Genomic DNA, 20,809 nt, shown 5'->3' with positions numbered 1-20,809 from the left:
TGAGAGGTTCGCAAATCTTGATGCATGGCATGACGTATAGGAAAGGACTACAAGTAAAGAGTTTCCGCAGAAACTCGGGCCGTTCGTCGTCAGTTATTCGCATTTTAAGCACGTTTGAGGCATCTTTAGCATTGCAGACTCCTCGAATCTCTTTCAAAACCCAAACCCTAAGGCACTCAAGTTGCGTCTATATAATAGAGCCTGGGATAGCTCACAGCTTGCACACAAATTCTGTTAGTAGCCGAAGATGAACGGCCCGAGTTTCTGCGGTAAACGAGGCACATGACAAGACATACCTCTAGGTACGCAGGGTACGGTAACTGATGTGGCTCTATGCACCTGGAAGCTGTTGTTGGTTTTGATGTTCACATGTATGCAATAATTGGTATCGTGATATGCTGGTATATGATGGGGAGTGTTTCTATAGACTCCTCGCACTCGGGGCGTTTGCTCAAGTTACCTACATTATCTACAAGGCCGGCATATGTAGTTCGCCAACGTATATGTTGCTTTAGCCCCCAACTCCTTCTTCTGGATAACAACACTACCTAGTTTCCCTTGCATGCGGCTGTTTAAGTGATCGACAAAAGCTGAAGGCATTTTCATAAGCCACGTGCCAGCTTATATCTAATTTCGACTTCTTAGACAAAACCATGAGGTAAAGTCTCATTGCATTCCTTGGAAATGAAAAAAAAAAAAAAACAATCAATAGCGTTGTTTGTTTGTTAGCCCCCAAATCAATAGCTAACCAGCTACCTCCCTGTATTTCAGCTGTACATGTATTGAGGCTGAAGGTTTATATGCCAACACGTGGATCTGTGCCTCCCGCACGCATACCTCCAGAAAACACATGGCCGGTTAACCAGCTTGTTACCCTGATCAAGTGTCTCAAGTTCCAACAGTTGTTAAAGAAATGCAACCGTAGTATCCCGGAAAAGAAAAAACATGGCATGAAAGATGAATGCGCGATGAACGTTACAGCTGAAGTTTAATAACCACTCAAACTCAGCTGGAGTGTCTTGTATACCAACACGGTGTTCCGGTGCCTCCCTCAAGCATAGCATAAGAAACCACATGGCCAATAACTACACAACCCTGATTTTACGGCCCCAACAACTGTTCAAGAATTCGTTCAAATTGGTAACATTATCGACGACAAAAGATTGTATGAAAGCGTGGTAAGCTGAAGTTCGTGCGTTGTATCCACATCGGCCACATGTCACACACGTGGTTTTATGCCTCACGGAAGGATACCCAAGAAAACACACGGTGAACAATGCAAGCGTGGCATTATATAGAAGGGTGACATGATCGGCCGAAGCTAAAGGCGCGAGTTATTGCCATTTCCACATAACGGTAGTTAGGAACAGGAAGGTAGCATGTTGAAGTTACCCCCACATATGAGTGAACATTTCAACGCTTGTTCTGCCCCCTCCAAGGCCCAAGGACTGAGTTCCTGGTTATTGACACTACCTACCCATCTCTATTGTATCTGGCAATGAATGATACCGAAATCGTAAGTGGGATTTTGCCATGGTGCTTTGGCAGGGATTGTTTGTCGAGATAGCTTCACACGTGTGTGTGCTGTGCCTTACGAAAGCATAAAACACATGGTTGATTAGCTTAAAAGTACCTATGAAAGGGTATATGATTGTCAAGCTGAAGAGCTACTACCATGTGCCGGTAGTTAGGAACAGGAAGATGGCATGTTGGAGTGGGTGACCATCGTTGATTGAGCAGTTCACCGCTTGTTCTGCCCCCAAAGAGTGATGCCCTGTAGTCCGTTGATAGCAATACATAGTATCGAAGACATGGGTGGTAATATGTCATGTCTCTTGGCTCTCATTATTTGTCGAGATAGCTTCACACGTGTTACACATGTTTCTGTGCCCCATCGTTACATGTAGATATCATGGATATCAGTACCCTACTTGGACCCCAGATGAATAGAATAGATATTGCGAACGGGAAGAAGTTTGTTGGCGGAGGATCATACCATATGTTTCGAGCTGGTGTGTGGGTTGTTAGTGTTGTAATCGAGTGATTAGAGATAGTATGTTGGAGGTGAAGAGCGCTATGAGAGAATGGTATAGAAACTCACGTGTCTTATCGTCGTCATCTATTCTTGGTAATGAACCGATCTTTCTCCGAGTTTCCTCCAACACGAAGGGTATGAGTTCGTAGAAGTATAGGTACTACTTCTGCCTGTGCATGGGGAGAACCTTTGAGTTACCCTCATTGCGAAGGTCTGATCAGCTTCTCTTCCCCGTCTTTTGACTCGGTAGCTGTCTCATCACTCTTCTTACACTTTCCCGTTCATACCTTCTTCACCTTGCTTTTTGAGGACTCAGGTTACGTGTCTCTTCACCTTCTTATCGTTCTTTGTCAGGTCTCCCTTGATAGCATTTCAGCCATGGACTTCGGACCAAACCAGCGGCGTGAACACGCAGAAGCCCCGAGTGTTCTGAAAGCATCACAGTCAGAGGAAATAAAGATAATGAGATAAAGACGCTTGCATACCTATTCACAAGGAACTAACTAATAATACAACCACCCTCTGTATGCCATCCACTACCACTAGCCGCACACAGCGGACATCAACCTGATAGCGCCCATCCCCCAGGCCACCGGAACCGAGATACTGCCTAGCTCTGACTGCCAGCCCACTCACAAGCTTACTTCTTCTGCTTCTTCGTACTCCTATCACTAGCATTGCTGAGCACGCTGGCACTCCGCTTGTGCTGTTGCGCCCCTGCACCTGCTCCTGCTCCACTGCTACTACCGTTCTCATCCGCCTCTTCCTTGATCTTTGGCTGATTGCTGCTGCTACTTTCAGCTCCTTTCTCGCCCGCTGTCGCCGCTGCTGCATCTCCTTGTCCCTTTTCGCCTCCACCCTCCTTTGTTGTCGCCGCAGGATCTTCTCCATCCTTCTTTTGTTGTTGTTGACCTTCACCTTGTTGCTCCTTCTGCGCCTTGGCGTCCTCTGCCTTCTGATCCTTCTTCTGCTCATCAGCCTGAGCAGACTCAGCCGATTTATCCTTGGCATCGTCACCACCACCACCGACATCTTTCTCCTTATCGCCTGCTCCTCCAGCTTCTCCTCCTCCTCCTCCCTCCTCCTCGCCATCCTTCTTCTCCACCGTCTCTCCTCTCGCCTCCGCCTCTTCCCTCGCAGTCTTCTCCCTCTCTGCCTTCTTGGCCTCCTCAAGCTTGATCTCCGCATCGACCTTATCGCTCATCTTCCTCAGATCCACCAGCGTCGTGACCGCGCCCCAGAGGACCTCGAACTGCGCCGTCACCGCCGCCGTAGGCATAATAAGACGGGCGGGGATGTCGAGCTCGAGGAGCAGGTTCGTGATGCGCATCTGCTGCTGACCGGACTTGTGACTATACAGCTTGTTGATCTTCTCGTAGCGGAACGTCGGGCCGCTGCCCAAGCGGTCGTGGTGAGACACGCCGTAAACCTGCTCCTCGTTCTCCGACAGCTTGCGACGCTCGGGCTGCTGAGGGCCCTTCTTCTTGTTGGCGGCCGGAGCGGGAGCAGGAGCGGGGGTGGGCGGCTCGGCGGGGGTGGCGGGAGTTTGGGACACCGAGTCGCGATGGTGGTGGCCGTGACCGTGACGGTCGGCACGTTCACTGCGGCTTTCGTTGCGGTGGTGAGAACGAGAGTCCTGGCGCTCATGACGCACAGGAGGCTCGCGGGCGGGGGGCTCGTGATGGTCATTGGCACCGGCAGTGGATGAGGCAGCGAGGCTTTCCCTCCGGCTAGCGGCCGGAGGCACTTCGGGTGCGGCTGCGACGGCGGCGGCGGCGGCAGCGGCAGCGGGCGGAGCAACAGCAGCAGCAGCAGCAGCTGGGGGGACGCCGTTCTCGGGACCCATGATGCTCTTGCGCTTCTTGGACTTGTCCACGTTGAGAAGGGTCTGCAGGAGAGACTGTAGGCCGGCGGAGGTCTTGAAGGAGTTGATGTCCGACTCGCTTGCAGGGTAGTCGAGACGGTTGTACAGCTCACGACGCTCCTCGTTGAACCGCTCCGTACGGGCCATGATACGTTTAATCTCGAGGAGCAAAGCTTCCTCCTCACGAGCCTCATCGTTGGATCGTTTCAAGGTGTTTTCGGCGAAGCGTTTGCGGTTCTGTTCCTGTTTAGGATCGAAGTGTAGCATCATCTCATAGAGCTCAAACTCGGGCCTGGTCATGTACTGAGCAGGCTTCTGAACGGCCATCATCTTGGCAGCAACTTCGTAGTATCGCGCTTTCAAGTCCTCCATGGTCCGGGGCTTGGATGCCGGCACCACAGCCATGCCGTCGGGAGTCTCACCCTCGGGCTGTTGAGGAGCGTACTCGTACCTGTCCCAGATGATAGGCCATCGTAGATCAAAATCCTTTGCCAACTCCAGCAGATAGTCAGTTTCCTCCTTGGTCCAGTCGGGATGCTTCAAGTTGGTGTTGTATTGATCCTCGCTGTACTGCGGTACCGACACCCGGACGTTGAACTTTGCAAATGACGAGTCCTCGGGCTTATCGGCCGAGTTCTCTGCTGTCGCCGCACTGTCTTGCCCTTCAGCTGAACCATCTTGCCCCCCTTCAGTTCCATCCGGTTTCCTCTTCCAATGCCTCAAAACAAGGGCGCCATCATCCCCTCTGGCCGAGTTCGTGAAGGCCTTCAGTTCCCATTTGGCGGCCGGTTTGCGACTGACCGTCCTTCGCTTTTTGAAGATAGAGACCTCGGGGACTATGGCGATGGGGTTGTCGCCACCCAGGTTTTGTACTTCACGAGCGAGGCCCTTTAGGTTTGGACGTGGTGCAGCAGTCCTTGCCTTTTTGGACGGCCTCGGCCCGGCATGGTCTGAAGGGAGGTTGAGGACGTCACGGACGTCGTGGGATGTCATGATGTGGGGCGCCGGGAGGAGGGGGTTAGGAGTCGAAAACAAAAAGAGAAGGACACCGAAACCCGCAACCAGGAACTGGGGATAAATAAAGATTTAATACGCAAACGAGCCTGTAACTTCAGTGAACGTCGAACTGCCTCGGACCGCCCTACTCCCAAAATTCATCAAAAGAAAGCCTGATATAAAATCAACTCGCGATATTAGGCAGAGCACATTACAAATTTGGGTTTTAGCTTGTGTCCCGTAATGAAGAATATCGAAACTGGATGAACTGCAAGCTGGCGATGGGAATCTTGTTGAAACGACGCGGTCTGTGGAATGTTGGTTGTCGCTGGAAAAGATTCTTAGTGGAGACCTTCACGCTTTCACAACCACTTGGAAGGGTTAGGGTTGGTCTCGAGGAAGCGTGAATGCACGTGACTGCTCATTGCCTGCCGCTCACAGAAGGGAAGGCCAGACCCAGGCAGGTGGAAGCGGAGCCCCTGGGACTCTGGATGGCCCCGGCTCGATTTTCTGAACGTGGCAGCTTCCCAAGGCCAAGCTCTCTCATTGCGGTCGCGACTTTCGAGTGTGCTACAGTGAAAGGGTGCAGCATCCACCACAGCGCATCACCAACATTCCCGCCCCCCCTCCGTCCCTCAGTGTACCTATATACAGCATTGGCGCAACAACCACCAGACGGGTACAATAACAACCACGGTCGCCGCCTCTTTTCCTCGACAACAATTACCCAATCGCCCTGTTCGGCGCAATATATAGAGACAACACAGACACACCACAACCATGAGGTCGTTCCTCCCGCTGCTCTCGCTGGGCGCCGTTGCTCAAGCGCTCCACTTCTTCATCGACGGCACCACCCCCAAGTGCTTCTACGAGGAATTGCCCAAGGACACTCTTGTGGTTGGCCACTACACGGCAGAGGAATGGGACGACCAGAGGCATTCGTGGCAGAAGCACGATGGCATCAACATCTTCATTTCTGTAGATGTATGTTTTGATACCTCTTTAAGCTACCAAAGCTACCCCTGACCCCTATCCATCCCACCTATTCCAACCACCACCTACCTACCCACCTACCTACCTTCCACGACAGGCAGTCTCTTCCCCCTTATTCCTTGCCTTGACGATAACTAACAAACCCTTCCCCTCTCTAGGAACTCTTCGACAACGACCACCGCGTCGTCTCCCAGCGTGGCGGCCCCGGCGGCAAGTTCACCTTCACCGCCGCCGAGGCGGGCGACCACCGCATCTGCTTCACGCCCACGTCGACCTCAGGCCGGTCGAGCTGGATGTCGGTTAGCAACCCGAACGGCGGGATCAAGCTGACGCTGGACATGGCTATCGGCGAGTCGAGCGCGATCGAGAGTGCCGACAAGGGCAAGCTGCAGGATCTGGCGACGCGGGCCAAGGATTTGAACAACCGGCTGCAGGATATCAGGAGGGAGCAGGTTTTCCAGAGAGTAAGTCTTCTCCCTTTCGCCGAATGGGGTGGGATGGGGGATGTTTGAACCCGGGAGGGACAGAAGCTAACAGATAATCTTCAACCAAAACAGGAACGCGAAGCCGAATTCCGTGATCAATCCGAATCCACCAACTCTCGCATCGTCCGCTGGGTCTTGATCCAGCTCATCGTCCTCGGCATCACTTGCGCCTGGCAGCTCTCGCATCTCCGCACCTTTTTCATCAAGCAGAAGCTTACGTAAAGAGCTTCCACCACTTTACCCAAATATGGGTCATATGGGAGGGCTCATTTGCAACAAAAGGTACACAGATGTAATAGTGCGAGCGGCATATGAGGGTCGGGGTTATAATAGGATATGGTCTATCTTTCTTTTTTGCCTAGATAGACAGGCTCCGGGCGTCAGGGATGGGATGAGGTTCACCCATGCTATGCCAAGCCAGAAAGGACAGGCTATGATCAAAGAGAGAAAAGATGCTATAGGCGGGTGGGTCGTCCTCAGCGACAGAGTGACGAGAAAGTCTAACGAAACGTTTTAAAATGTACTACGCATGCTTCTATATAGCATGAGCTGTCATGCCTTGATGATATATAATACACATACTTCATACAACCAACACTCACGCATCACACATCGGGCGAATACCACTAATCAAGCACAAACCAAAAAGATGCGCGCAGAGATACTGACTCACCTTGGTTGCTTTACATGCTCCTATATAGCATGAGCTGTGATGCCTTGATGATATATAATACAATAGCCTACTCCAATCACACTCACATATAACGGCAAGACATGTAGACAAGACCAAGAACAATTATGCGAAGAGATATTCACGAAGGTTGCTTTACATGCTCGTATACAACATGAGCTGTCATGTCATGCCCTCGATGATATATAATACAGACAATTAACTTTTTCACACAGCACTCTCACACATACATCTACCTCGGTAGAGACATTTCAACACACAAACACTGACGAAGAATATATATACGCTGAGATACCAAACGTAGTGTAGTTGCTACATTCACATCAATCTCTCGTCTGCGAGATAGCGTGGACTATCATGCCCGCCCCTAGTGGTAGTATATAAATGCATATAACTCTCTCATACAACTCCTTCTTACAACCCCTCCCCACAGCCCCTTAGAACAACAACACTCACACATACCTGTACCTACAACAAAATATATCAACACAAAACAAGCTCCAAACAAGATACATATGGACACAATCCCATAGAAATACCTACACAGTAAAATCACAATTCACTCGTTTGGCTACATACTTACTTAGGCCTCGTTAACCTCGACCTTCCAAAATTCCATTGTTTCTGATAATTAACAATCCAGAGTCTTTGACCACAGCATACCTCCTCCCCAACGGGTATCGAGTTCACACAGCCATACAGCTTATTCACAAATGCATTGTCGTAAACTGCATTGAAATGGGGGCCAAAACAAAACAACACAACACAAAACAACACAACACAAAACAACACAACACAAAACAACACAACACAAAACAACACAACACAACCAAATCAAAACCGACCCACTACTAACTTCAACAAAAACTTGTAGAAGGGAGCAACAAATCAGGATTCAGAGCCATGCTGCTGAAAGGAAAGTCTTGTGGAACGGGGGCATGTAGATAGAGAGTAAGGTAGAGAGAGACTCAAAACTCAGAATCAGAACAGAAGATCACCAGGAAGGTTTAAAGATGCTTCCCTCTGTCAGCCCGAAGGCATCAGGAAGAAAGAAAGAAAGAGAGGGCCATTAAAAAAAAAAAAAACGAGTAAGACGGTCGGTCGTCATTGTCAGAAGGGAGCAGAGCAGAATCAAGTGGCTGGCTGCAAAGAATTAGGGAGGAAGGAACAAGCTGCATTGTATTGTCTAAGGTCTGAACCTAAGTAACCTACGCTATCTCTCTATCTACCTCTACTCTTCCTGAAGTCCGTCCATCCTTCTTACTGTGTACAATTCAATACTAGTTTGTTTGTTGCATAGTTTGGTTCTTCGATCATAGATGGGTTGAACAGGCAGGAGAGTTTAGGAGCTCTCATTGGCCATTAAAGAGAGGAACTGTCCTCCGTTTAAAACGACATAAGACAATAGCAAGGGCTTAGGACGCCATAGAAGCCTCTTATGGGTATCCTATTATGCCTCTCTCCTCCGTCTCCTTCAAGGCCTTTAAGATTAGAAGATATCAGTTTCACGGCGTTTACCCGATAGAAAGCCGAACGCTTGCCTATACAATATCCAGTAAAGCTTTGGCTCTTTTGTACCACACTAACAAACAAACCAGGGGCAGGGTTGAATTGTATACCTTTCTGAGGACCTCCCTCCCGTCGAGCAGCTTCCGGAAGAACGAACACAAGACCGTCGCCCTTCCGCTTCTTATTTACCTAACCTAAGCCACCTGATCAGTTCCTTGGTTCCAAGCCGAGTGTCCCTATAATCCCTGACAAGGCACACTACCGGCTGAAAAAAAAAAAAAAAAAAAAAAAACCCCGAAAACTTTGTGTCCCAAATCAAGCACCTGTGCATGTGCAGCTAATGAACTTTCCAGGTGGGAGGTGTACTGTATATTGATATGGGGGGGGGGGGGAATTCGCTATCCGTATACCTAACCTAATTCCAAATCAAAAATCCAAACGGCAACGGTGGCGGCGGCGCAAAAAGGAACCCTCGCCGCTGTCCTAAGAAGAAGAAAAAGACCCAACGAAGAAAGGGGAAAAAAAAAAAAAAAAAAAAAAAAAAAAGGTAAGACAAAACTCTCAAAATGATAGGAGGCTGAGGCCCCGTCCTCGTCCTTTCTCCTTAAACACCACTGCAGGAGCCCCAAAATCCGAGGCCACCTTCAACTGATGACTTCCATGATTCGTTACTTTTGGAACTCTTTGGCCGTCGTGTGCTCGGGCGATTGGCAGTGCATCTTGTACCCGTTTTCATCACAACAAAATTTATCGCACCGTAGGCAGTACCAGCGGAGGCTTGCCGCCCAATTGCCGACGCCATAGAGGATATACCAGACGGGCCAGCAAAACACAAACACATTCGATAATACGACGAAAAGGGCCAACAAAAACCCACGCTGTCTGGGCCCGAATTTGTCGCCGGAACGGTCAGGGTTTAGACCGTCCGCAACCCAGGTCCAAATCCGCTCCGCCTCGTACGTCGTGTACCAGGTGATCCCTAGAACTATGTAGAGACCTATTAAGGCCCATCCTAACGTTGACCATCCAAACCATGACCATCCATCATCCAGAGCAGTTGGCGCCTCCGTCGGAGGCGTCGACGGGTATTGTCGTGGTAAAACCGGCATCGTGTCGAATTATCCCGGTGTTCGCGTAGCAGCTTGGAGTAGACGAAGGGTTTTGGAAGGGGCTTTGGACGGGAGACTGTTTGGGCGGAGAGGGGCCCGTCAGAGGGGGCAGGTAGGGCCTGAATAGGGCACAGCCTTCCTCAGGTAGAGCAGGGAGATCTGCAACAACCCCAAAGAAGCTTCAAAGAGGACGCCTTCGTGGCCAGCGCCGGATGAGTCTTCCACTCTCACAGGAGAATCGTGATTGTGGATCTGTGAAAGACGGGAGGCTAAACCCCAAGCTGATGATGGTACGTGGTGTTCGACGATGACTACCTTACTCGGTGGAATGGGTGGTGGTTGCTGTTGAGTGCCGGCTAAGGAGGAAGAAGGGGATATCGGGGATGATAGTGCTGACGCCCGAGGTAACGGTGATGGTGGTTGGCAAAGATGTTTTGGACCAAGGATCTGGGAGTGACGGTGGTGATCGATTTACTAAACTTAGACGGCGAATCAAGAGGTCAGGGTCAGATGGCTTGACTTGGTCAACTGGAGTGGGTAATATGAGGGCAACTTACAATGGTCAAAACTTGGTTGCTTGCCGGAGGAAGAATCCACGAGAGGGATGCAGGGCAGTCTAGAATAAATATATCTTAGGACTTGAGTAGTGATGGGGGCGACTACCACAGGGAGCTTAACGTACGGGAAACAACGACCTGATTTGTTTCCTGATATTTGTCTTCAACTGATTGACAACTTCCACGAGCGAGTTTCTGCCACGACAGCTACCGATGGAACGATGGTTGATGTTTCCGATGCTAGTGTCGAGAACAAGTGGTGAATAGAAAGAAGAAAGAAAGTGGGAGAGACCGACAGGAGAAAGAACGGCTCAGAATATAAACCCCTCTCATTCCAGTGATACGTGGTCCTTCCTGTACCTCACGAGAGGCCTCACTTTCTTTCCGCTAGGCCATGGCGCAGTTACCACATTATCCTCGAAAATTGAGGTTCAGTGTTGTGTAGAAGACGCAGGGTTGAATGTCTGCCAGATGCGTTTGGCGGTTGTCGAAGAGCATGTACGTGGTTGTCAGACACCTTTAACCCTGCATTCCCGAGCCTCAATTTCGAGAGATAATGCGGTATATGCAGCAGGTCCGGAGGTCCGAGGAGCAAAACCCGACGAGGCATGGGCGGCCTCGGTCCAAGCTTGTATAGCAAGTAATAACCGCAGATGTGGCAAGCTGAAATCAACGAAAGAATAAAACAAAGCTTAGAAGGCACCAGAGAGGTATTTTCGAAGATGAAATAAAATTCCGCCGTCTCCCCTCCATCATATCAGACCGTGAGAACAACCGAAGAGGATAAGATAATTAATACAATGAAGGGTCAGTGAGTGAGTGGATATAATGATTATTATACGTAGTTCGGAGATGTATAAGATGCTGACAAGACAACAATAGCGCGCAACAACAAACAAGGTAGACAATGACAATAGACAGACAGTAACAAGCTCAGAACCACACACCCGCGAACAGCAACACTAAAACACCGAGGCGCTCCGTTCCAATCAAAAGTGAAGACTCTTTCCTCTTTTCCCCTTTTTTCGTTTTCCTTAGATCTTTTCAAACTTTCTCTCCCGACTTTCCCTGTCACTTCCCTCCCTCCTCCCTCATGTTTCCCCCTCCTTCCCCTTTCTTCCCACTCCGAACCGCGTCTTCCAGCGGCAAGATGAGGGAGGCTTGACCGTTTGCACGGGTTTGTCGGGAAAGAGGCAGCTGTCATTAGAGACGGAATCATCCGAGACAGCTTTCCTCCACGTGACTCGGCTCGGCCTTCCATAGATAGCGGCCCGGCGTCGTAAATCCTAGCATCCTCTCGCAAACCAAGGCCAGCCAAGAAGGGAGGGAACAAGAAATAGTAAAAAGAGGAAAGGGTTCCCGGGGAGGTCGAGAGAGAGGAAGCGAAGATAGCGAGAGACAGAAGACTGAGTCCGGAATACTAATCGTATGGTCGTAATGATGTGCCCCAGGTAGATCAAGCAAGTAAAAGACGCCAGATGCGCGTAGCCGAGTAAGACCGCTATGAAAAACAAAGGAAGGTATCCTCTATAGTCCCCATGCAAAAACATTTGAGAACCCCATGTTTCGGCAAATTCATACAACAGGACTCGTCCCCTCTTCGGGAAACCCTCTATATAGATGGGACGAAGACTTGCTCCCCACATTCTCTCCTTTTAAAAGCTAGCCGCACTGTTAGCGGTGGGGATCATCAACACAGCTGCCACCGTCTTTGGTTGTTGCTCACTCAAGGATATTATTAAAGCAAACGGACACAAAATCAGCACCAGCCTTTTCAGCTGCAGCACAGGGCCTTCCAGATGCCCTTGATGCCGCCTTGCTGTTGCTGTTGCTGGTTAGAAGGTGGTGGGTTCGTGTTCTGTGTGGCAGTGTGGGTCATTGTCGCAGTTCGTTGCGGAGGCTGCTGCATGTTGTATGGTTGCGCCCCAGCTCCCGCCGACTGGGTGGGCGTGGGTTGGGACTTGTAGGCCCGGTTATTCTGCACGTTGACGTTTGGTTGCTCTTTCGCCCGCTGCCCCGGCTGAGCTGGAGGCGAGGGCTGCGGGGCGTTTAAACGAGCGGCCGTCAATTGAGCTCGGGGGTCGCTTGCGTGATGGGTCGTGGGCCCCCTCGAATTGTGGATCTCCATAGCTGAGGGCCCAGGTCTCGCGTTTGGGTTGTGCAAAGCCCCAGGCCGGTCCCAGTCCCCCTTCTTGTCGGACTTGTTAACCTTCATCCAGTCATACTCGCCGTCCTCGACGCCACCGGCATCCTTGAGCGCCTGAGAGAAAAGTTCGCGGAGGTAGTCGTAGTCGGGTTGGTCCTCGAAGCCAAGGTTGCGGACGTATGTGAGGTATTGGGCAAACTGTTCGGGGAATCCTTCGCAGAGATCTTTGATGGCAGTGGTCTGCTTCTTCTCGCCAATCTTCTCATACTTTTGCTTGTTAGTAGCAGCCTTGAGGCCTTGCCACGGCAAGCCACCGCGGAGGAAGTACATGAAAACGTGGCCCAAGGCCTCGAGATCATCTCGTCGGGATTGCTCGCGGCCAAGATGGGTGTTGATGGACATGTAACGGGCAGTTCCCGAAAGCGATTTCCTCTCGCGGTAGGGAATGTGCTGCTTGGTCTTGGGGTCACGGTACTGCTTGGCCATACCGAAATCAACTACGTGGATGACATTGGCGGTCTTGGTTCCTTGCCTTCCGATCAAGAAGTTGTCGGGCTTGATATCGCGATAGATCAGGTTCTTCTCGTGGATGGTTTGGACACGGGACAACTACGTAAAGGTTAGATTACCTCGTTTCAGGAGACGCAGGGAAGATGACCGGCCAACATACCATTTGCTTGGCGACCATAACGACCGTCTTGAGACTGAACCGGCGATTGCAGTGGTCGAAGAGATCTTCTAGGGAGGGACCGAGGAGATCGATAACCAAGATGTTGTGAAGACCTTCTTGGCCGAAGTAGTAGACATTAGGAATCCCAGCTGTAGATACAATGTTAGCAAGGTACCATGACAACTCGATAAAGGCCTGTACTAACGGCATCCCACAAGGATCTTGTATGTCCTGTACTCATCGCGAAGCTGGGGAGCATCACTCTTGCGCGGCTCCTGTAATCATAACAATTGTCAATCCAGTTCATCCTACGTCGCGGATGGAGACGGCGCGACGAGCCGATGTCCGAGAGGAGGACGTACGAATTTGATGGCAACCTGCTGGTTATTGAGGAGGTTGGTACCCTCGAAAATGACACCGAATGAACCCTCTCCGATTTTCTTTCCCACTCGGTAGTGTACACCGACGACGTTGGAAGACGTCGACGAAGCCATTGTGTCGGATTGTCGTCGCTCAAATTGATTATCGTGTGTTTTTAGTAAAGGTTAAGGGTCGACGGAGTCGTGATTAAGGGTGATGGTCGTCAATCAGGATGTCGTCGCACGTCTGGGCAATTGAAATCGGCGGTCAGTAATTGTTGAGGATAATGATTGTATCGATGACAGGAACAGGCTGCGATGCGTGTGTGCGTGGTGCCGATAACAACGATGACGGATAACGTCCCCAGACAGGAGACCTAGGGGCCCATGTGTGTATTGCGTAACTGGGTAGGAGGGATTGACAGGAAGGAGGTGGAAAAGGAGGAAAAAGTGCAGTGGTGTGTGGGAACCTGAATTGGCAGACGATGGTTCCCACGGGTGTGGCAAGGCAAGGCTGTCTGTGTGCAATAGGGATGCAGGGAAGGAGGCCTGGTTGTGCCTGGGGACCAGCCGACCAGGCCATGACGGAAAGAGATCATTCAGAAGCGGGCCACTCCACGGCCACGCCCACAGCAAGAGGGACAAGCGACGAACGAGCCAACACTCACCCTGGATTCTCGGTAAACACGCTGGGTCCTCTTTCTCGGTCGTAGTCGGTGAATGGACGGGGCTGGGTTGGCGGATGCCGGAAGGGAAGGGCTTCTGTTCGGAATGCAGCGACGAAAGTCGGGAAACGGACAGGAGGTCCTATTCGAAGATGCGACACGACGAACGACGACGACGGTGACAGTGACTGAATTGCTTTGGAATTCTGCAATTCAGGTTCTTTGAGATTGACCAAGTATAGGTACTGGAAGACCGGGATACGGGGGCACAGATGGGTTGCTGAAATTGGGCCGATTCCTAGGGTGGAGTGCCGTGGTGATTACGAGAGGCTTCCCCAGTCGTCTGTTGCTTCTTTGCGCAAGCGAGGAGGAGTGGTATGCGAACGGATTGAAGGAGGCTCAGAGGGTCGCGCGCTGGAGAGAAGGCTGGGATTGATGGGATGGGGGACGAAGGATCCGTCTACTCCGTGGTGGACAACTTGGATGCGAGCCGCGTTCTCTCAATGACAGACCCCCAAAAGGAAAAGGAAGAAAAAAGAAAGACGTTTGTCGTCTGCAGCGTCTGCTGTCGGGGCAGAAGTGGTGAAAGGGGGCAGCAGACGGACGCGGATAAATGACGATGGATCGGGTTTTGGGGGTGGCGGGCTGCCGAAGGTGGTGAGAAGGAGAGAATATGGAACGGGACTCGAAAGGAGGCAGGACGGCAGCGAAAGAGAGCGAAGAGAGGGCGGCCAGAGGGGGGAGTCGGGAACGGAGCACTGCACCTGCTAGCGCAGACGGAAGGCGGGCGGTGGTCCAGTACGTCCAGGGCAAGTGGAGAATCCTGGAAGCGGAATGGCTTGACCTTCAGGCCTTTTGACTCTTCGTCCACTCTTCTCTGGCCAGGGAGCGCGGGCGGATCGCTGATTGATTGAGGTGCCCGATCAGGTGCACACCACCAACCCCAAGCCCCGGCCAACGAACGACGAGCTTTCTGACCACTGCTGCAAAATGCTGCACCGTCCACCTGCACTGCGACGAGAGACTGCGCTGCGGGAAGAGACTGGACTGGCTGGTGTGCTGACTGTGACTGTGAGAATCACAAGTGGTGCCCTGAGGAGAAGCAAAGTGGAAGGGCGGGAGTGGGAGCGACGGCGGGAGCACCGTTGCGGCCATCCTGATCCAGGTCCCAGTCCAGTCAGCGTGCGTGGACAACCAACAAGTGGGCACCTTGTTCACGCCAGCCTTTCACTAAAAAAAAAAAAAAAAAAAAAAAGACACACACAATTCACTACAAGAAAAAGGCGCGAATTGATTGTGTAAATCTATCAAAAGTTGGTGTCAACAGACTGCGCGCCAACACTGCCATACCCAGATGGGGAAGCCGTTGCCGTGGAGGTTGACGGAGCCGAACAGGTCGGTGAGATTGGACAGGACTTTCTGACGGACCAGAAAAAGCGAGGCGGATAAAGTGACTGTGTGCCCGCTAAAGTGACGGATCTCTAACCCAAAGGAGAAGTGCGTCAGGCATGTCCCTACAACATCGACGACGACCAAAGTCAAAAGTGAGCAGCGTAATGAAGTATTTGGGTAGAGATCTAAAGCGGAGAGCCGTAGGATATTCCTTCCTCCTCTTCTTTATCCCCTCATCAGTTTCGCTAGGATCTTAGTTCAGATTCAGAGTGGCAGGCGCGAAGCACCGGCGGACGCAGCAATCAACAAGGCACCGTCAACAAATCGCCAGTCCATAACGGCGAAAACCAAGGACATGCCAGGCGACGCCAAAGAAGCTTGAGCAAGCAAGAACACCAAGACCTCCAGTGATGATAGGACCGTGAAGGTGAAGGTGATAGCGACGGCGATAATATAGCCAAGGCTTCTCTAAACTACTGCACCCTCCAAAAACTTGGGTGGGTCAGTCTCCTTTGGGTTAGAGGTCCGTCACTTTATCAGGGCATACAGTTACTTTATCCGCTCGAGAAAAAGAGTTGTCGCGGCCACAGCAAACCAAATCAGCAAGCAGCCCACGCCAAGGGGCACTGGCCCAAGGGGCCCCATTCATTTCTGGAAATACGATTGGCTCGCATTGCCCTAGCTCCAATATTTTCTGTCGCCAGGGGGGCATGGAGGAGGACGGCCTATGCAGAGACCCCTTTCTGGTCCGTGCTTTGATGTTAACCTGTTGGTTTTTCTCCTCGAGGCTGCGCCGTTTCCAAGACACATGCATGGCCGAGACAATGCAACCAAACAATCAGATGCTAAACTGGTTTGTGTTACTTTTGGTCATACGCTGAATTTCGCCAATTTGAGGAACAAATGGGCAATAAATGAGGTTATTCATGCTGCAATGGTCTCGGGACTGTCAGTTGCTCGGTCACCCAAAAATGAAGGTCGAATGAAGGCTATCGCGATTCACCAACACCTTTGCAGCAGGCTACTGATGTACCCCATAGCGGACCCCATATCCGGGCAAGCCTGCAGGCCAATGCAACCCTGGAACGGCAGCTGTCCATGCAATCCATCCTCAAGCGCCGCCGGTCCAGAATGGCCGACCAATGTGTGTGGATGGGTGTGCTCGGTTGGTCCGATCTGTGGAGGGTGGTGGTATTTCCCTTTCTCCCTTTGAATAGGTACTCGGGATTGCCCATTGCCAATTGATTAGAGGCGTCTATTGAACTTCAACAATGGCGTAGGGGGAGGCGCGGTTGGCGCGGTCAAACATGTTGCAACAACACCGGGGACGGGCAGAAACGGCGAACGAAAGGACGACGAAGACGACGACGACGACGACGACACCACACGATGTCCGGCCCTCGGCGGTGAAGGCCGAAGGAACATGAGCATTTTGCCGACTGCTCCTTTGCGGTCTTGGCATGCGAGCGACGGAACCACTGCAGGCCGTGCGTCCCCATTCGATGAAAAACGTGTGCCTGGCACATAACGGTCGATAGGTAGTATGGACTGTGAAGATGCGGAGCTCTCCTTTTTATCACCGCAAGGGCCGGGCCGAGAGTCGGTCTTGTATCGATAGCCCGCCTGATAGATATGTGAGGTGAAGACGTTTGACAAAAGAATGAGTTCGGATATCGCGCCTTTGTGCTCTGAAGCTCTGAGCTCTCGGCTCAGCAGTGGGTGGGGGCTGCTATGCTAGCCAACAGTTGAACAGTGCCATCGCGGCTGGTTCCGAGAGGCCAGGCCAAAAGGTGATCGCCTGTGACAGCTCCTTCCCGACTGGGCTTGGGCTGAAGGACGGAAGGAAGTGTTCTGTTGTGTTGAGAGAAAAAAAAGAAGGTCGAGGACCGGACGATCAGCCACAAGGAGTTGCTGGTTGGGGTTGCTCAACATCAACATCGAATTCACGCTTGATCACGGGAGAGGGTCTCTGCATCCATCATGCAGTGCGGACGGACAGCCTGCAAATCTTCGTTCACAGAAGGAACAACACACCGCCTGCAACTTGTTCCTGACAGCAGACTTGATGTTGCATTTGAGCTTGTTGCCCTCTTTGCGGCTGCGTTGAACTCGCTGCATCTCACTCGGCCTCCAAGTCTCTTCAACAGATTGAATGGCCCATTGAGATACTCAGGTCTTCTTCAATTCGGAACGAATACGCCAAAGACATTGGAATAAAACAATTCCGAGAAAGCGGCGCAGGGCAGCCAGCTTTCGATCTGCTGTGGGGTCTTTCACAAGGAGAAGCCGGCAAGAAGAAAAAGAATGGAATTCAAATGGAAAGAGACAAGAAAAAGGAGAACAACGCAAGAGTTCCCAGGTCCCGACCAGAAGCTTATTGAGTGGGGCCCCAGCCGCGGCACGGCCTGCACGGGCATGGCGGCAGCAGCGAACGAACGGCTGTCCGGCCCGGGTGTCAGGATCAGTTGGATCAGGATTCAGGAACCAAAAGTGAGTTCGGCAACCGTCCGTCTTGTCGTCCATTGTCTTGTCTTCACACACAACTCGATATCTTTAGTCCAGAACTTTTCGTAAAAACCATGTGAAGATCTTGATGTTAGAACAGATTTGTTTGATTTTCTCGCTGCCCAATTCTGACCACCCCAAACCACCAAGCCAAACCCCAACCAACAAGGCCCCCCAACCCAACTCCCCAGGGGGCAAGTCGTCGATCGTCGCCGATTTCAAACATACAAACTTCCCACAAGTACACAAGTCACATCCCATAGCGAAATGGCGAAAATCTTACCGTGACTCCATTCCGGTAATCGAGTTTGGACCACTTTTCATTCAATCTTGCCATTCCAATTGATATTACCCATGGGGTTTTCAGACACAGAAAAAAGAAAATGAATGACGAGAGGGTTTTTGTTCTTGCATGAGTCGCTTCCCTGTCCAAAATCAAATCTTGGACGTGGGATGGGGACAAGGATTGATACTTGCTACGTACTGGGGGAGATGATCTCCCAGATTCCCTCATCACGATGACCTCGAAGATGACATATGAATTTACAGGTTCTCGCAAATCCGGCTTTCTCCAACCTCTTTGAGGTCATCTCATTTGCGCGCATTTTCATGTCTTATTGACGCTGAATCATCAAGCTCAGATATAACGCCATTTCCCCAGGGGTAACGCGTCTACCTAATCATGGATCATGACGGGACCGATTTGGTACCTGACATGACCTGGATTGCTGCTCGGCCAAACATTCATCCCTAGCATGACATTGACACATGTTCTTGGCTTGTCAGATCTATATGAGCCTCAGATATACAACTTCTAGAACAAAAACTCCGGCCCGAGTAGGCTGGTCTAATTTCTGCCACTGCACCACAAGAAAGGGCTTTTTATACCACATGCTTTATTCTTCATTCCCAATAATCAGGCGTGCCAGGGACGCCGAGGTTACCAAGCTCGACATAGAAACATTGAAACTTAGAACTTGCCTTTTGTATCACAATGGGCAGTCGGGCAACCAGAGTACCAAACATTCAATCAGTTTGATCATATGCCGTCCATAAGTCGTACAAAGTTCTAACGGCTACAATTAGCATGTACATTCCTTCAGCAGATTCAGGTCAGCAACTACCTATGTATAGCCAAGCGAGTCAAGGTACCTGACTGACAAAGATGTGTTGTGACTGATCTGATACAATGTGGTAAGAAAAGGAAAAAGAAGATAACCGCCGCGGTAAATATGCGTAAGCTCTTCTTCCCGTCCCGTCTCGGCTTCCATCCCGTATTAACGACTTCCGATCAGATATTCCCGACTTTACTTCCTTTTCAGTCGGCCCGCCTCGGCCTCTTCTTAGGTACTTTCACCTGGCGTCTTTGTTGAGATTTTATACATATATAAAAAGATCGCACAGATTATCTATCACTGCTCTCCAGATCGCTGCTGCTACATCATGCGTTCATCATACACACAGGAATCATGTTCCACGGCTCCAATATATACAACTCTACGTTCTGTCCAAGATGTCAGGAACAAAAAAAAAAAAAAAAAAAAAAGGTCGAGCCTACCTATTAGTAGCCTCAGACCAATATCTCGACAAGACATCATCTATCTATCTGTCTTGGGGTGCTTGAATGTCTTTTCACAGAAACAAACAAACTCAGCAAGAAAAGAAGAAAGAAAATGAGACTACTTCCAGATGCATATGTACTGTAGACACCAAGATGTCTGAAACAAAAAAGCAAAGTCGATCGAGCCCCGCGCCTCCTCACTCAGAGAAAGTAGTATATCCTCCCTCTATCTAGATGTCTTGGACTCTTCTTTAATGTCTCTTCTTCACAAAAACAAGCCACCAAGCCACCAAGACATGAACAAGAGCCACATACCAGCATACCAGGAAAAGAAGAAGAAGAAAATTGACACACTTCCAGATGCATATGTTGACGCCCTGATCCCAAGCTTGGCCAAGTATGTAAGCCACATACATGTCTCTTGCCATCATCATTCTTCTTTTGGAAATTGGGATCTCTACGGACGTATACAATCCAGCCCTGGTTTGTTTGTTAGTTTGGTACAAAAAAGCCACCGCTTTGCTGGATATAGGAAAGCGTTCGGCTTTTTAGCAGATGGGTGCTGTAGACTAATATCTTCAGTCTTTTGGATCTTAAAGGAGACGGAGAGAGGCATAAAAGAGGCTTCTGTGGCGTAATAAGCCCTGGTCATTGTCTGCCGCTTCAAACGAAGACTGGTTTTCTTTCTGAGGAGGCCGATGAGAACTCCAGTTCTCCCCTGTTCAACCCATGGCCGAAGAACCAAACTAACAAACAAACCAGCATTGTATTGTAGAGCTAGCTGAGGTGGGTGGAATGTTTCAATACGCCACGCCACGACCTTTTATAAGCGTCATATGTACCTCAATTATCGGAACTTGAAAGTAACATCTTTCAGAGTTAGACTGTAGAAGAGGTAAGATAGCTGTCATTTGTTTGAGCTCCGTCCGGGCTGATATTAGGCTCGCTCGTCACCATATATATATATATATATACCTACAGACTTGGGAAGGTAAACGACAGGACAGGCTGAATACCTTACATCATCATGGAGTAAGGATGGAATGGATACCATCGGCGTACAGTATCAAGAATTCTTCTGTACAGCTTGTAGACGTTTTCGTTCATTGCTTCGTTTAGAAGTTTAAGAAAGCGCGAGTACGTATGTTTTTGTGTTCACGAGACTTTTTGGGAGGTAGTTAAATCATGACAATGGAAGGTGAAATGAATGTTTTCCCTGATCCGTCCGTCGTAGAAGAAAGAATACAATTACACCAAAAAGAAACGGGGCCC

At 50.4% G+C, this 20,809-nt stretch overlaps 4 protein-coding genes across 4 annotated transcripts; 1 reads left to right on the top strand and 3 right to left on the bottom strand.

Annotated features, from left to right (window-relative positions):
* Positions 1 to 2,435: 2,435 nt before the first annotated feature.
* On the bottom strand, positions 2,436 to 5,177 carry B0H65DRAFT_232111 (uncharacterized protein). The gene is made up of 3 exons (XM_062822199.1): positions 5,111 to 5,177; positions 2,521 to 5,040; positions 2,436 to 2,464 (listed from the first exon to the last, which is right to left on the bottom strand). Exon 2 carries the CDS (start codon positions 4,890 to 4,892, stop codon positions 2,676 to 2,678), a length of 2,217 nt encoding a protein of 738 aa, XP_062680652.1. The 5' UTR covers positions 4,893 to 5,040; positions 5,111 to 5,177; the 3' UTR covers positions 2,436 to 2,464; positions 2,521 to 2,675.
* A 498-nt stretch (positions 5,178 to 5,675) lies between these two features.
* Positions 5,676 to 6,968, top strand: B0H65DRAFT_496237 (emp24/gp25L/p24 family/GOLD-domain-containing protein; the record flags this gene model as incomplete). The annotated part of the gene is made up of 3 exons (XM_062827795.1): positions 5,676 to 5,879; positions 6,047 to 6,352; positions 6,446 to 6,968. The coding sequence occupies 3 exons, from the start codon at positions 5,676 to 5,678 to the stop codon at positions 6,593 to 6,595; spliced, it is 660 nt and encodes a 219-aa protein (XP_062680651.1). The 3' UTR covers positions 6,596 to 6,968.
* A 2,252-nt stretch (positions 6,969 to 9,220) lies between these two features.
* On the bottom strand, positions 9,221 to 9,907 carry B0H65DRAFT_469552 (uncharacterized protein). Its single transcript, XM_062827016.1, has one exon. The coding sequence runs from the start codon at positions 9,680 to 9,682 to the stop codon at positions 9,242 to 9,244; it is 441 nt and encodes a 146-aa protein (XP_062680650.1). The 5' UTR covers positions 9,683 to 9,907; the 3' UTR covers positions 9,221 to 9,241.
* A 2,106-nt stretch (positions 9,908 to 12,013) lies between these two features.
* B0H65DRAFT_429324 (kinase-like domain-containing protein) lies at positions 12,014 to 13,549 on the bottom strand (the record flags this gene model as incomplete). Its single annotated transcript, XM_062824817.1, has 4 exons — positions 12,014 to 12,994; positions 13,056 to 13,204; positions 13,261 to 13,330; positions 13,418 to 13,549. The coding sequence occupies 4 exons, from the start codon at positions 13,547 to 13,549 to the stop codon at positions 12,014 to 12,016; spliced, it is 1,332 nt and encodes a 443-aa protein (XP_062680649.1).
* Positions 13,550 to 20,809: the final 7,260 nt, after the last annotated feature.

Source organism: Neurospora tetraspora (assembly GCF_033439725.1).
Source record: "Neurospora tetraspora strain CBS 560.94 chromosome Unknown B0H65scaffold_5, whole genome shotgun sequence".
NCBI classification, from domain to species: Eukaryota; Fungi; Ascomycota; class Sordariomycetes; order Sordariales; family Sordariaceae; genus Neurospora; species Neurospora tetraspora.
The sequence above is the reverse complement of the archived record's forward strand: the minus strand, read 5'-3'. Positions and strand labels throughout refer to the sequence as shown.